At 43.9% G+C, this 17221-nt stretch overlaps 1 protein-coding gene across 3 annotated transcripts in view; it reads right to left on the minus strand.

Annotated features, from left to right (window-relative positions):
* LOC139581854 (AP-2 complex subunit alpha-2-like) overlaps positions 1 to 17221 on the minus strand; it is a 61020-nt gene that overhangs the window by 22996 nt on the left and 20803 nt on the right. For all 3 annotated transcript variants that reach the window (XM_071412087.1, XM_071412084.1, XM_071412082.1), the window contains exons 3-6: positions 9947 to 10140; positions 9465 to 9594; positions 8562 to 8663; positions 8166 to 8425 (exon numbers count right to left, since the gene is read on the minus strand). In XM_071412087.1, coding sequence (XP_071268188.1) covers positions 8166 to 8425; positions 8562 to 8663; positions 9465 to 9594; positions 9947 to 10140 — 686 coding nt within the window. The remainder of the gene's footprint in view (positions 1 to 8165; positions 8426 to 8561; positions 8664 to 9464; positions 9595 to 9946; positions 10141 to 17221) is intronic.

Consider the following 17221-nt stretch of genomic DNA (forward strand, 5'->3'; position numbering starts at 1 on the left):
TTAGGTCAGTTAGGATCATCACTTTATAAAAAATAAAATAAATGGCAGAATAATAGTAGAGAGAATTATTTATTTCAGCTTTTATTTCTTTCATCACATTCCCAGTGGGTCAGAAGTTTACATACACTCAATTAGTATTTGGTAGCATTGCCTTTAAATTGTTTAACTTGGGTCAAACGTTTCAGGTAGCCTTCCACAAGCTTTCCACAATAGGTTGGGTGAATTTTGGCCCATTCCTCCTAACAGGGCTGGTGTAACCGAGTCAGGTTTGTAGGCCTCCTTGCTCGCACACACTTTTTCAGTTCTGCCCGCAAATTTTCTATAGGTTTGAGGTCAGGGATTTGTGATGGCCACTCCAAAACCTTGACTTTGTTGTCCTTAAGCCATTTTGCCACAACTTTGGAGGTATGCTTGGGGTCATTGTCCATTTGGAAGACCCATTTGCGACCAAGCTTTAACTTCCTGACTGATGTCTTGAGATGTTGCTTCAATATATCCACATAATTTTCCTCCCTCATGATGGCATCTATTTTGTGAAGTGCACCAGCCCCTCCTGCAGCAAAGCACCCCCACCACATGATGCTGCCACCCCCGTGCTTCACGGTTGGGATGGTGTTCTTCGACTTGCAAGCCTCCCCCTTTTTCCTCCAAACATAACGATAGTCATTATGGTCAAACAGTTCTATTTTTGTTTCATCAGACCAGAGGATATTTCTCCAAAAAGTATGATCTTTGTTCCCATGTGCAGTTGCAAACCGTAGTCTGGCTTTTCGATAGCGGTTTTGGAGCAGTGGCTTCTTCCTTGCTGAGCGGCCTTTCAGGTTATGTAGATTTAGGACTCGTTTTACTGTGGATATAGATAATTTGTACCTGTTTCCTCCAGCATCTTCACAAGGTCCTTTGCTGTTGTTCTGGGATTGATTTGCATTTTTCGCACCAAAGTACGTTCATCTCCAGGAGACAGAATGTGTCTCCTTCCTGAGCGGTATCACGGCTGCGTGGTCCCATGGTGCTTATACTTGGGTACTATTGTTTGTACAGATGAACGTGGTACCTTCAGGCATTTGGAAATTGCTCCCAAGGATGAAGACTTGTGGAGGTCTACAATTATTTTTTTAGGTCTTGGCTGATTCCTTTTGATTTTCCCATGATGTCAAGCAAAGAGGCACTGAGTTTGAAGGTAGGCCTTGAAATACATCCACAGGTACACCTCTAATTGACTCAAATGATGTCAATTAGCCTATCAGAAGCTTCTAAAGCCATGACACCATTTTCTGGAATTTTCCAAGCTGTTTTAAGGCACAATCAACTTAGTGTATGTAAACTTCTGACCCACTGGAAATGTGAAACAGTGAATTATAAGTGAAATAATCCCTGTAAACAACTGTTGGAAAAATGACTTGTGTCATGCACAAAATAGATGTCCTAACCGACTTTCCAAAACTATAATTTGTTAACAAGAAATTGGTGGAGTGGTTGAAAAATTTGTTTTAATGAGTCCAACCTAACTGTATGTAAACTTCAACTGTACATATGAGATGAGTAATGCCAGATATGTAAACATTATTAAAGTGACTAGTGTTCCATTCTTAAAGTCATTTCTAGTCTATGCCTATAGGCAGCAGCCTTTAATGTGCTAGTGATGGCTGTTTAACAGTGTGATGGCCTTGAGATATAAGCTGTTTTTCAGTCTCTTGGTCCCGGCTTTGATGCACCTGTACTGACCTCGCCTTCTGGATGATAGTGGGGTGAACAGGCAGTGGCTCGGGTGGTTGATGTCCTTGATGATCGTTTTGGCCTTCCTGTGACATCGGCTGCTGTAGGTGTCCTGGAGGGCAGGTAGTTTGCCCCGGTAATGCGTTGGGCAGACCGCACCACCCTCTGGAGAGCCTTGCGGTTGTGGGCGGTGCAGTTGCCGTACCAGGCGGTGATACAGCCCGACAGGATGCTTTCAAATGTGCATCTGTAAAAGTTTGAGGGTTTTAGGAGACAAACCACATTTCTTTAGCCTCCTGAGGTTGAAGAGGCTCTGTGTGCCTTCATCACCACACTGTCTGTGTGGTTGGTTCATTTCAGTTTGTCAGTGATGCGTACACCAAGGAAGTTGAAGTTTTCCACCTTCTCCACTGCCGTCCCGTCGATGTAGATAGGGGGGTGCAACCTCGGCTGTTTCCTGAAGTCCACAATCATCTCCTTTGTATTGTTGACGTTGAGTGAGATGTTGTTTTCCAGGCACCACACTCCCAGAGCACTCACCTCCTCCCTGTAGGCTGTCTCGTCATCGTTGGTAATCAAGCATACTACTGTTGTCGTCTGCAAACTTGATGATTGAGTTGGAGGCGTGTTTGGCCACGCAGTCATGGGTGAACAAGTAGAACAGGAGGGGGCTGAGCACGCACCCTTGTGGGGCCCCTGTGTTGTGAGGATCAGCGAAGTGGAGGTGTTGTTTCCTACCTTCACCACCCGGGGGTGGCCCGTCAGGAAGTCCAGGACCCAGTTGCACAGGGCGGGGTTCAGACCCAGGGCTTCGAGCTTAATGATGTGCTTGGAGGGTACTATGGTGTTGAATGCTGCGTTATACTCAATGAACAGCATTCTTACATAGGTATTTCTCTTGTCCAGATGGGATAAGGCAGTGTACAGAGTAGTGGCGATTGCATCTACTCTGGATCTATTGGGGTGGTAAGCAAATTGAAGTGGATCGAGGGTGGCAGTAAGGTAGAGTTGATATGATCCTTGACTAGTCTCAAAGCACTTCATGATGACAGAGGTGACTGCTATGGGGCTATAGTCATCAAGCTCAGTTACCTTTGCCTTCTTGGGTACAGGAACAATTACATTTACATTTAAGTCATTTAGCAGACGCTCTTATCCAGAGCGACTTACAAATTGGTGCATTCACCTTATGATATCCAGTGGAACAACCACTTTACAATAGTGCATCTAACTCTTTTAAGGGGGGGGGGGGGGGTTAGAAGGATTACTTTATCCTATCCTAGGTATTCCTTAAAGAGGTGGGGTTTCAGGTGTCTCCGGAAGGTGGTGATTGACTCCGCTGACCTGGCGTCGTGAGGGAGTTTGTTCCACCATTGGGGTGCCAGAGCAGAACAATGGCGGCCATCTTGAAGCATGTGGGGACAGCAGACTGGGATAGGGAGAGATTGAATATGCCTGTAAACACACCAGCCAGCTGGTCTGCGCAAGCTCTGAGGACGCGGCTTGGGATGCCGTCTGGGCCGGCAGCCTTGTGAGGGTTAATGCTTTTAAATGTTTTACTCATGTCGACCACGGAGAAGGAGAGCACACAGTCCTTGGTAGCGGGCCGCGTCGGTGGCACTGTGTTATCCTCAAACCATGTGAAGAATGTGTTTAGCCTGTCCGGAAGTAAAACGTCGGTCTCGGTGACGTGGCTGGTTTTCCTTTTGTATTCCGTGATTATCTGTAGACCCTGTCTGTAGTCCCTGCCACATATGTCTCGTGTCTGAGCCGTTGAATTGCGACTCCAATTTGTCTCTATACTGACGTTTAGCTTGTTTGATTGCCTTGCGGAGTGAATAACTAGTGGCAAGAAAAAGTATATGAACCCTTTGGAATTACTTGGATTTCTGCATAAATTGGTCATCAAATTTGATCTGATCTTCATCTAAAGTTACAACAATAGACAAACATAGTGTGCTTAAACTAATAACATACAAATGATTGTATTTTGCTTGTCTATATTGAATACATCAATTAAACATTCACAGTGTAGGTTGGGAAAAGTATGTGAACCCCTAGGCTAACGACTTCTCCAAAAGCTAATTGGAGTCAGGAATCAGCTAACCAGTTCTTATAGCCTTCAGCCGTACCCTTATCCTACTCCTCCTCTGTTCCTCTGGTAATGTAGAGGTTGCCCCCAGCACCACACCTATTCCCAAGGTGCTCTCATTTGTTGACTTCTGTAACTGTAAAAGCCTTGGTTTCACGTATGTTAACAGCAGAAGCCTCCTCCCTAAGTTTGTTTTATTCACTGCTTTAGCACACTCCACAACCCTGATGTTCTAGCCGTGTCTGAATCCTGGTTTCGGAAGTCCACCAAAATTCCTGAAATTTCAATCCCAAACTACAACATTTTCCGGCAAGATAGAACTGCCAAAGGGGGCGGAGTTGCAATCTACTGCTGAGATAGCCTGCAGAGTTCTGTCATACTATCCAGGTCCACTGCGACCTGTATGCTCTCGTTGGCTGGCCTTCGCTACACATTCGTCGCCAAATCCACTGGCTCCAGGTCATCTATAAGTCTTTGCTAGGTAAAGCCCCGCCTCATCTTAGCTCACTGGTCACCATAGCAACACCAACCCGTAGAACGCAACTCCAGCAGGTATATCTCACTGGTGATCCCCAAAGCCAACACCTCTTTGGCCACCTTTCCTTCCAGTTCTCTGCTGCCAATGACTGGAACGAATTGCAAAATTCACTGAAGCTGTAAACTCATATCTCCCTCTCTAACTTTAAGCATCAGCTGTCAGAGCAGCTTACCGATCACTGTACCTGTACACAGCCCATCTGTCAATAGCACACCCAACTACCTCACCCCCATGTTATTTTTTGTTGTTGCTCTTTTGCACCCCAGTATCTCTACTTGCACATCATCATCGGCACATCTATTACTCCAGTGTTAATCCTAAATTGTAATTATCTCACCTCTATGGCCTATTTATGGCCTTACCTCCCTAATCCTACATTTGCACACATTGTACATAGACTTTTCCTATTGTGTTATTACTGTACGTTTGTTTATCCCATGTGTAACTCTGTTGTTTTAATCGCACTGCTTTGATTTATCTTGGCCAGGTCGCAGTTGTAAATGAGAACAACTGGCCTACCTGGTTAAATAAAGATGAAATAAATAAATAAAACCTGGAGTCCAATCAATGAGACGAGATTGGAGACGTTGGTTAGGGCTGCCCTGCCCTATAAAAAAAACTCACAAAAAGTTGAGTTTGCTATTCACAAGAAGCATTGCCTCATGTGAACCATGCTTCGAACAAAAGAGATCTCAGAAGACCTGAGATTAAGAATTGTTGACTTGCATAAAGCTGGAAAAGGTTCCAAAATTATCTCTAAAAGCATCAGTCTACGGTAAGACAAATTATCTATAAATGGAGAAAGTTCAGCACTTTGCTACTCTCCTTAGGAGTGGCCATCCTGCAAAGATGACTGCAACAGCACAGAGCTCAATGAGGTTTAGAAGAATCCTAGAGTGTCAGCTAAAGACTTACAGAAATCTCTGGAACATGCTAACATCTCTGTTGACGAGTCTACGTATCGTAAAACACTAAACAAGAATGGTATTCATGGGAGGACACCACAGAAGAAGCCACTGCTGTCCAAAAAAAACATTGCTGAACGTCTGAAGTTTGCAAAAGTGCACCTGGATGTTCCACAGCGCTACACGTGGTCAGTCTGCCACGCAGTCTCCTTGTGGATTGCAATGTAATCGGCGTCTAAAAATCCCAATTGTTATGAAAACTTGAAATCGGCCCTAATTAATCGGCCATGCCGATTAATCGGGCGACCTCTAACGGGGTGTATTGATACACCATCAAAAGTGTAATGAATAACTTTACCATGCTCAAAGAGATATTCAATGTTTGTTTTACCCATCTACCATTAGATGCCCATCTTTGTGAGGCCTTGGAAAACGTCCCTGGCCTCTGTGTTTGAAATTCACTGCTTGACTGAGGGACCTTACAGATAATTGTGTGCGTGGGGTAGAGAGATGAGGTAAAATCATGTTAAACACTCATTGCACACAGAGTGAGTCCATGCAACTTACTGTGACTTTTTAAGCACATTTGTACTCCTGAACATATTTAGGCTTGACATAAAAGGAGTTAAATACTTTTCATTCTGTATTAATTTGTAAACATTTCTAAAAACCTGTGTGTAGGCCAGTGACACGATATCAACATTTAATCAATTTTAAATTCAGGTTGTAACAACAAATGTGGAAAAAGTCAAGGGGTGCGAATCCTTTCTGAAGGCACTGTGTGTGTGTGTGTGTGTGTGTGTGTACACACACACCCCGAGTGTACAAAACATTAGGAACACCTTCCTAATATTGAGTTGCAGCACCACTTTTGCCCTCAGAACAGCCTCAATTTGTTGGGGCATGGACTTTACAAGGTGTACACTGAGTATACAAAACATTAGTAACACCTGCTCTTTCCATGACAAACTGATCAGGTGAATCCAGGTGAAAGCTATGACCCCTTGATGTCACCTGTTAAATCCACTTAAAATCAGTGTAAATGAAGGGAAGGAGACAGGTTAAGCCTTGAGACAATTCAGACATGCCATTTGGAGGGTGAATGGGCAAGACAAAAGATTTGCATTTGAACTGGGTAATGGTAGTAGGTGCCAGGAACACCGGTTTGTATCAAGAACTGCAACGCTGCTGGGTTTTTCACGCTCAACAATTTTCCGTGTGCATCAACAATGGCCCACCACGTAAAGGACATACAGCCAACTTGACACAATTGTGGGAAGCGTTAGAGTCAACATGGGCCAGCATTCCTGTGGAATGCTGTTCTGAGGGTACCTCAATATTAGGAAGGTGTATATATACATACTGAACAAAATATAAATACAAAGTGTTGACCCATGTGTTTCATGAGCTGAAAGAAAAGATCCCAGACATTTTCCATATGCACAAACAATGTTGGGAACAAATGTGTGTACATCCCTGTTAAATTAGCATTTCTACTTTGCCAAGATAATCCATCCACCTGACAGGTGTGGCATATCAAGAAGCTGAATAAACTGCATGATCATTACACAGGTGCATCTTGTGCTGGGGACACCAAAAGGCCCCTCTAAAATGTGCAGTTTTGTCACACAAAAATGCTACAGATGTCTCAAGTTGAGGGAACGTGTTGCCAGAGAGTTTAATGTACATTTCTCTACCATAAGCCGCCTCCAACATTGTTTTAGACAATTTGGCAGTACGTCAAACCGGCCTCACAACCGCAGACCACGTGTAACCACGCCAGCCCAGGACCTCCACATCCGGATTCTTCACTTGCTGGATCGTCCAAGACCAGCCACCTGGACAGCTGATGAAACTGTGGGTTTGCACAAACAATTAATTTCTGCACAAACTGTCAGAAACAGTCTCAGGGAAGCTCATCTGCGTGCTCGTCGTCCTCACCAGAGTCTTGATCTGACTGCAGTTTGGCGTCGTAACAGACTTCAGTGGGCAAATTCTCCCTTTGATGGCCACTGGCACGTTGGGGAAGTGTCTTCTTTACAGAAGAATCCCGGTTTCAACTGTAACGGGCAGATGGAGGACAGCGTCTACGGCGTCGTGTGGGCGATATAAAGGTTGTGAACAGAGTGCCCCATGGTGGCGGTGGGGTTATGGTATGGGCAGGCATAAGCTATGGACAACGAACACGATGGCATTTTATCGATGGCAATTTGAATACACAGAGATACCATCACCTCATGTTTCAGCATGATAATGCACGTCCCCATGTCACAAGGATCTGTACACAATTTCTGGAAGCTGTAAATATCCCAGTTCTTCCATGGCCTGTATACTCAGACATGTCACCCATTTAGCATATTTGGGATGCTCTGGATAGATGTGTACAACAGCGTGTTCCAGTTCCCGCCAATATACAACAACTTCGCACAGTCATTGAAGAGGAGTGGGACAACATTCCACAGGCCACAATCAACAGCCTGATCAACTGTATGCAAAGGAGATGTGTCGCGCTGCATGAGGCAAACGGTGGCCACACCAGATACGGACTGGTTTTCCGATCCACGCCCCTACCTTTTTTTAAGGTATCTGTGACCAACAGATGCATATCTGTATTCCCAGTCATGTGAAATCCATAGATTAGGGCCTAATGAATTTATTTCAATTTTCTGGTTTCCTTACATTAACTTTAAGTCAGTAAAATCTTTGAAATTGTTACATGTTGCGTTTATATTTTTGTTCAGTGTATAAATGTGAGAAAGAGAGAAACAGAGAGAGCGAGAGAGAGAGAATGAAAGAAGAAATACAGAGAGAGAGAGAGAGCTACTGAAAGAGTGAGAGAAAAAGAGATACAGAAAAAGCGAGAAAAAGACAGAGCGAGAAGACAGACACCTAGAGTGACAGACAGCCTCCTCACCTGTCGTAGTGGATGATGAGTGAGATGGCCTCGAACAGGATGGCGTTCTTGGCGTTGGAGTGCTGAACCTTTTTGGACTTGGGTGGTTCCTGGGCCTTGTTCAGAATGGTCTCCAGACACTCCACCAAGCGGCCCTTCACGGCACCATCCTCTGGCGGGGGGTAGCACTGCAGCAGGCGAAGCAGTTTACAGGACAGCCACGGGGCCGGGACAAAGTAGTAGGTGTAGTCCTGCAGATCAGTGGAGGCTGATGACACAATCTGGAGAAGGAGAGGAGGAGAAAGAGAGATGGGTTGAGATCCTGGCGATAGAGACAGTGAGGCAAAGGGAGAATGGATCGCTGGACTGACATGCATGATTTTATAGGTATACACGAACACGTGCGCACACACACACCCTGCTCAGACGAGAAACAGCCAGGGACACACAGGTTTTGAACTCATCTGGGTTCTTCGAGCTGAGACAGGTGATGAGGGAGATGGCTGCCGTGACAACACCCTGCGAGAGAGAGAGAGACACACGCTCATCATCAGAAACAACAGTAACACCTAAACGGCATAAACTTCAACCTTACAGTCTCAATAAAGTCAGTAGTTAGGTTCCAACATCCATACCAGCAACCGGATGCATACAGTTTTTAGGCGAAATGGAAGAGAGCCTGTTGCATTCAACATCAGCTTTTGGACATTAACAAGGCGACACTCCATCTTAACTCCTCCTCCACATTTACTGGATTGTTTGAACAGTGCAGAAGATAACCTCCCCTAACAAGTTTTTTCTCTCTCGTCAAGGCCAGTATCTGAGGCATCTATTTTCAGGCATTTACTTTACGTTAGGTTACTCTGGCTGCGTTTAGACAGGAAGCCCAATTCTGCTATTTTTTTCAGCAATTTGTCTTTTGACCAATCAGATAAGCTCTGAAAAAGATTGGATGTGGTTGGTAAAAAGAGTAATTAGTGGGGGGGAATCTGAATTGGGCTGACTGTGTAAACACAGCCTAATAGTGGTATTCTAATCAAGTGTGGATATTGTAACAGAGCTAGCTAGCGCCACCTAATGGCCTGGAAGATAAATGCACTAGCATACCTGATAAATCAGGGGTGTATTCCTTAGTGCAACAAACTGCTTTGCAATGGAAAACGTATTGCAATGAAAGCAAATGTTTCGCTACAAAAGCAAATGTTTCTAATTAGACAATTCAGTTTAGTCGCTCCCCGTTTTTACTGTTGGCTTCCTAGTGAATACACCCCAGGTGTGCTAGTGCTGGATTAGAGCAGAAATGTATGGCCTGTCTCTCACCATGTGCTGGTCGTTGAGGAGGTGCACTACCCGGGAGGTCCACTCCCCCATCAGAACCAGGTCTGGGGAGGCCTTGTACAGACGCAGAAGACACAGGGCAGCAGACTGCTTCACACTGTCCATGGTGTCCCTGGCAATCACATCACAAACAACCCAATGCTCACTATAAAGGACTACCAGTCTCCAACAACTCTGGTCCTGGAAAGATATTGTCTGTACCGCAGATTTTGTCTAATCATGCTGTTATAGCATATTAATACAAAGAAAATCATGTCCTATCCGTGTCCTCAGTTCCCCTCCCCTTTCCTCCAATTCCCTCTCCGGTCTCCTCACCCTCCCTTCCCTTCATCCATCCTTCTCTTCCCAACCTCTCCCTTTGACAAATGTTGTTGTAAAAAGGCCTATAAGAATACAATTTGACTGACTAATTGCTCTCTCCCTCTCCCTCATTACTCCTCCCTCCGCAACCCCTCCATTCTTACCCGGCCACCAGAATGCGTGGGATCTCTCCAGCAAAGGCCTCGGCCATCTCACGGCTGCCCACGTTGGCGATGCAGTGCAGGGCCAGGCACATGAAGGTGGGGTTGCGGCTAGACAGGTCGTTCTTGATGGCGTTGTTGATGAGGCGGATCAGCTCGCTGTTGCTGTTCACCAGCACCGAGATGAACAGGTAGCCCTGAGAGGGGAGAGGGAGGGAGGGAGGGAGGGAGGGAGGGAGGGAGGGAGGGAGGGAGGGAGGGAGGGAGGGAGGGAGGGAGATCAGGCAATCATATTGTATTTGTATAGCCTTTTTACAACAACATTTGACACAAAGTGGTTCACAGTAACCCGACAAGCAGCAGCACAGTGGCAAGGTAAAATGTGTTAATTCCTAAAAGGAAGAAGCCTTGAGAGGAACCAGACTCAGATGGAGGGAGGGAGGGGTTGAGGCGATATATTGAAGGGATGAAGTGTAGGGGACAGAGGATGCAGGATGGAGGGAAAGGAGGGAGTTGCGTCATCGGAAGAGAGGTGAATATGATGAAAAGTGGAGCGGGCGGGGGAGTGAAAGAGGAAACGTGTGTTGGGAAGCAGAGACAGAAAGAAGGGAAGGAGGGGAAGGGCGGAGAAAAAGGAGAGAGAAAGTGAGCTGTAGGGAGTGATGGCAGGACGCATTGTGGAGGGTTCAACCCTCCCTACAGTATTCGGCTACGTCCCAAATGGCACCCTATACCCTATGGGCCCTGGTCAAAGGTAGTACACTATATAGGGACGCATTTGAGACACTCTTTCATGTGGCTGAGACTCATAGACGGACTGGGCCATCATTACGATGCAGTCTCACAGCCTGAGCCTGAATCGTGGCTGCCTTCCACTACCTCTCACATCATATTCCTTCCATAACACACTCATTCCCTTCGGAAAGTATTCAGACCCCTTTACTTTTTCCACACTTTGTTACGTTACAGCCTTATTCTAAAATGGATTTTAAAAATAAATCCTCAGCAATCTACACACAACACCCCATCATGACAAAGCAAAATCAGAAATACCTTATTTACATAAGTATTCAGACCCTTTGCTATGAGACCCAAATTGAGCTCAGGCGCAACCTGTTTCCATTGATCATCCTTGAGATGTTTCTACAACTTGAATGGAGTCCACCTGTGGTAAATTCAATTGATTGGACATGATTTGGAAATACCTGCCCATATAAAGTCCCACAGTTGACAGTTCATGTCAGAGCAAAATCCAAGTCATTAGTTTGAAGGAATTGTTCTTTCGAGCTCCGAGACAGGATTGTGTCGAGGCACAGATCTGAGGAAGGGTACCAAAAAGATTCTGCAGCATTGAAGGTCCCCAAGAACATTGACTTCCATCATTCTTAAATAGATCAAGTTTGGAACCACCAAGACTCTTCCTAGAGCTGGCCCCCCAGCGAAACTGAACAATTGGGGAGAATGGCCTTGGTCAGGGAGGTGACCAAGAACCCAATGGTCACTGACAGATCTCCAGAGTTCCTCTGTGGAGATGGGAGAAAGGCACTTAAAGGACTCTCAGACCATGATAAACAAGATTCTCTGGTCTGATGAAACCATGATTGAACTCTTTGGCCTGAATGCCAAGCGTCACATCTGGAGGAATGGACATCGGGTGGTGTAGGTGTCCTGGAGGGCGGGTAGTTTGCCCCCGGTGATGCGTTGTGCAGACCTCACTACCCTCTGGAGAGCCTTACGGTTGTGGGCGGAGCAGTTGCCGTACCAGGCGGTGATACAGCCCGACAGGATACTCTCGATTGTGCATCTGTAAAAGTGTTTTTGGTGACAAGCCGAATTTCTTCAGCCTCCTGAGGTTGAAGAGGCGAAGCTGCGCCTTCTTCACCGCGATTTCAGTTTGTCCGTGATGTGTACGTTGAGGAACGTTAAACTTTCCACCTTCTCCACTACTGTCCCGTCGATGTGGATAGGGGGCTGCTCCCTCTGCTGTTTCCTGAAGTCCACGATCATCTCCTTTGTTTTGTTGACATTGAGTGTGAGGTTATTTTCCTGACACCACACTCCGAGGGCCCTCACCTCCTCCCTGTAGGCCGTCTCGTCGTTGTTGGTAATCAAGCCTACCACTGTAGTGTCGTCTGCAAACTTGATGATTGAGTTGAAGGCGTGCATGGCCACACAGTCAAGGGTGAACAGGGAGGACAGGAGAGGGCTGAGAACGCACCCTTGTGGAGCCCCAGTGTTGAGGATCAGCAGAGTGGAGATGTTACCTACCCTCACCACCTGGGGGCGGCCCGTCAGGAAGTCCAGGACCCAGTTGCACAGGGCGTGGTCGAGACCCAGGGTCTCGAGCTTAATGACGAGTTGAGGGTACTATGGTGTTAAATGCTGAGCTGTAGTCGATGAACAGCATTCTTACATAGGTATTCCTCTTGTCCAGATGGGTTAGGGCAGCGTGCAGTGAAGAATGGGAGAAACTCCCCAAATACAGGTGTGCCAAGCTTGTAGCGTCATACCCAAGAAGACTCGATGTTATAATCGCTGCCAAAGATGCTTCAACAAAGTACTGAATACTTATGTAAATGTGATATTAACTTTTTTTTTTTTTGCAAATATTTTCCAAAACCTGTCTTTTGCTTTCACATAATGCTGTATTGGGTGTAGATTGATGCGGGGAAAATATTATTTAATCAATTTTAAATTCAGGCTGTAACGTAAGAAAATGGGGGAAAAGTCAATGGTCTGAATACATTCCGAAGGCACTGTATACAGCAGTTTTCAAAGGAAACAGCCTTAAACTTAAACTAACCAGTTATATAAAATAAAACTTGTTCCCAAATGTGTTACTTGATAGAATTAAGTATTTCTACATATCTATACACCCATCTATCCATTCACCCATCCCTCCCTTAATTAGCCAGACACCCTCTCCTCAGACAGAAAACACTCTCAGCCATTACACAGCAGAATAAGCTGCAGAGGAGAGGCATTTCATTTTGTTGAGCAGCAGCATAGAAAGACGTGACCCAGAATGTTTGGAGTGTATTGTGACTGTAGGCTAATGTACTCAAATGCTAAATATGGTCCTGATTGAGTGAATTGCTATGCTGTTGGGGGCCTAATGCTCGTCTCTTGTGTCACTATGGCTACGTCCCGATTCTCCACTCTTTTCCAGAAATGTGCCCTTGCTTAATACTGTCATTGGAATGACAGTGTGTTAGGGGCCTACATATATCGTCACTGAATTGATATTGGCCCAACCTTATGCATCTGAAGGCCTTATTACAAGGCTTCATTATGCCTCATAAGATATGCTTTGTGAGTCTTTACATGCAACCACAAATGATCATTATCAAGGTTATTCACTTCGATTATTGATCAACTTGAGTGATGCTTTGATAAAGATTTGATAAAGTTGAGTATTGTGCACTCTAAGAAGGTTCTGACTGACCTACTTGGATGCAAATTATTAGTCATATTTTCCCTAGGCTACATGATGACAGATATTTGCATAGCTTTATTAACAGAAGAAGGATTCTCTGCCACTATACTCTCTTCTCTCTCAAATCCCCCTCCTCTCTTCCTCTTCCTAATATACAGTGCACTACTCTTCACCAGGGCCTCATTTCCCAGAGCCTTTGTGGCGTTAAGATCATCGTTAGAACCTTCGTACGATGTATATTTAGTACCGAAGGGGTTTCCCAGAGCCTTCGTTAGTAACTTTTTGGTAAAATTCCGGAAACTTTCCGGTAAATTTTCCGAAAAAGTTAAGCCCGGGAATTTTGTTTAAATTCATCAAAAAAGTTAGCTTATAACAGTGAACCTTTTTTGAGGCAATTCTAGGTCTTGTGGCATATTTTGGTTAAACTATCCCCAATTCAATAGAATTGCAACTAGAGGTCGACCGATTAAATCGGCATCGGTCGAATAATTAGGGCCGAGTTCAAGTTTTCATAACAATCTGTAATCAGAATTTTTGGACGCCGACTATGGCCAATTACATTGCATTCCACGAGGACACTGCGTGGCAGGCTGACCACCTGTTACGCGAGTGCAGCAAGGATCCAAGGTAAGTTGCTAGCTAGCATTAAACTTATCTTATAGAAAACAATCAATCTTCACATAATCACTAGTTAACTACACATGGTTGATGATATTACTAGGTTAACTAGCTTGTCCTGCGTTGCATATAATCAATGCTGTGCCTGTTAATTTATCATCGAATCATCGCCAAACGGGGGATGATTTAACAAAAGTGCATTCACGAAAAAAGAACAATCGTTGCACAATTGTACCTAACGATAAACATCAATGCCTTTCTTAAAATCAGTAGACAGAAGTATATTTTTTTAACTGCATATTTAGTTAAAATAAATTAATGTTAGCAGGCAATATTAACTAGGGAAATTGTGTCACTTCTCTAGCGTTCATTGCACACAGAGTCAGGGTAATGACCAATGGCTCGTATTTCTGTGTTTATTATGTTATAATTAAGTCTATGATTTGATAGAGCAGTCTGACTGAGCGGTGGTAGTCGGCAGCAGGACCGTAAGCATTCATTCAAACTTTACTGCGTTTGCCAGCAGCTCTTAGCAATGCTTGCTTCACAGCGCTGTTTATGACTTCAAGCCTATCAACTGCTGAGATTAGGCTGGCAATACTAAAGCGCTATTAGAACATCCAATAGTCAAAGGTATATGAAATACAAATGGTATAGACAGAAATAGTTGACGCGTCAACATTCCTATAATAACTACAACCTAAAACTTCGTAACTGGGAATATTGAACCACCAGCTTTCATATGTTCTCATGTTCTGAGCAAGGAACTTAAACGTTAGCTTTTTTACATGGTACATATTGCACTTTTACTTCCTTCTCTAGCACTGTGTTTTTGCATTATTTAAACCAAATTGAGCATGTTTCATTATTTATTTGAGACTAAACAGATTGTATTTATGTATTATATTAAGTTAAAATAAAAGGGTTCATTCCGTAACTTCTGACCCACTGGAATTGTGATACAGTGAATTATAAGTGAAATAATCTGTCTGTAAACAATTGTTGGAAAAATGGCTTGTGTCATGCACAAAGTAGATGTCCTAACCGACTTTCCAAAATGATAGTTTGTTAACAAGAAATTTGTGGAGTGGTTGAAAAACGAGTTTTAATGACTCCAACCTAAGTGTATGTAAACTTCCGACTTCAACTGTACACACCAGAGCACGAAACTACCTGACCAATACAAGAGTTGAAAAATTGGTGGCCATCCGGGCAAATTTGAGGCTTTTTGAACCTGACAACGAGCCATCCTCAACAAGGTTGGAAAGTGACAGTGAAGATGAGGCCGCAGAGTCTGATGTTCAAGAGGTGGACATAGGTCCAGGGAGAAGACATGTAAGCCTGAGAGGAAGACAACCAAAGCTTTAGTTTCTAGACAATCATTTTACAGATGTATGTTGAAAATGTTTTTGGGAGATGCAATGGATCACTGGGCATCATTCAATATTCCCTTTCTTTTGTTGTTCAGTGAAATCATCCCATGTGAAGAGTCAACTCATTTAATTAAAGTTCGATTCGAAACTAAATTGTTTTTTGTATTTCTATTGGAAGGATTTAATCATTTGCAATTATGTCTACTTATGATAAGGTAAAAGGTTTATGTTTCTGTCTCCATATGATATGGTAAATATAACCAATGCAAAAAACATCTACATTCAAATGGTATTAATATTAATTTGCATATATGTCGATTAATCCCCATATATTCCCATTAATTCCCACAGAAAGTTTCCACCTCTGAATATTCCCCAAAATGTGCAACCCTAAACGTGGCTCTTAACTTTTGCAAATCTATGCGTGATCCAGACCACTCGTAGAGCAGCAAAAGTGCATTGTTACGCCTCGAACATACCTACAGTGTCATTGCGGAAAATGGTACACAGCATCATCTGGATATGTGTGCAACAAAAGTTTAATATTCACTTTCTGCTGCCAGTTCTGTCAAGCCGTCTACGCATACAATTTGAGTTGCCAAAGTATTTACAATTGACAAACAAGGATACAATTAAGCTTCAAATGAAAACCGAGATGACTGCATTAAAAGACAGCCTATATAGGCCCATGTAGCCTATTTCAATCATATTGAAATCAAATGAGTTTTATTTTGCAACTAGGCTACAGTCAAATGTTTTGCCTCAATGTGTTTCATGATGTGTGACATGTGCACAATGATGTGACCTGTATCTGTGATTTAGTGCATCATTATTGGGTAAGCATAATGAAGGTGCCTCAATAGCCTATTTGCAGTCATTGGTGGTAAAATCTCCATAGCTGTGGGAAGTAGGGGTGTAGTAGTGCACTGGGCATTTACTAGTCCTTTATTAGCGGACCGATATAGCAGTCTGTACTGCGGGCAAAAAAGAGAGTAGCGTTGCTTTTCTTTCGATCCTATCAGTATCGACACATGGTCTAACGACAGTGTAGAGAACGTTCTCTATACGTGCTTGTTTGGGAAACACTTAAAAAGTTGGCTCGTAAATAACAACCTGGCCTTCACAATCACCCGACCTCAACCCAATTGAGATGGTTTGGGATGAGTTGGACCGCAGAGTGAAGGAAAGGCAGCCAACAAGTGCTCAGCATATGTGGGAACGCATTCAAGATGGTTGTTTAACACTTGTTTTGTTACTACATGATTCCATATGTGTTATTTCATAGTTTTGATGTATTCACTATTATTCTACAATAATGAAAATCATGAAAAACCCTGGTATGAAAAGGTGTGTCCATCTTTTGACTGGTACTGCATGTAATGGGGAATTGAGACACTAAGGCAAACAATTAAGTTATGAAACAATGAACGTGCACAAATTGGCAGGAGAGAGCGCATTCTAGCCACACTGACCTTCTTGGACTGTGCCATCCATGCGGCCTCCGCAATGGATTAGTCTCAGCCTTCGCAATGGATTAGTTGTGTGAATCAGACAGGTGTCTCGTGTGCCATAAAAAAAATACATATATATTTGCTACTGCTCGACTAAAAACAAATATCGGTCGACTAACAGCCCATCAACCAAACAATTGACCAGTCGACTAGTTGGGATCATCCCTAAAACGTTCACACCCGTAATTTGAGACGTAAACATTGTTTTGTCTTAAGGTGTATTGGAGAGTTCCTCCACCCAACACTAAAGAGGCATGATATAATCATTTAAATTATATCCCCCTGAACCTGGGATGTGTTAGTGAATAGAGTTAGAGTGACCACCTTCTGCCTCCAGCTG

This window comes from Salvelinus alpinus, chromosome 1, assembly GCF_045679555.1.
Source record: "Salvelinus alpinus chromosome 1, SLU_Salpinus.1, whole genome shotgun sequence".
NCBI lineage: Eukaryota > Metazoa > Chordata > Actinopteri > Salmoniformes > Salmonidae > Salvelinus > Salvelinus alpinus.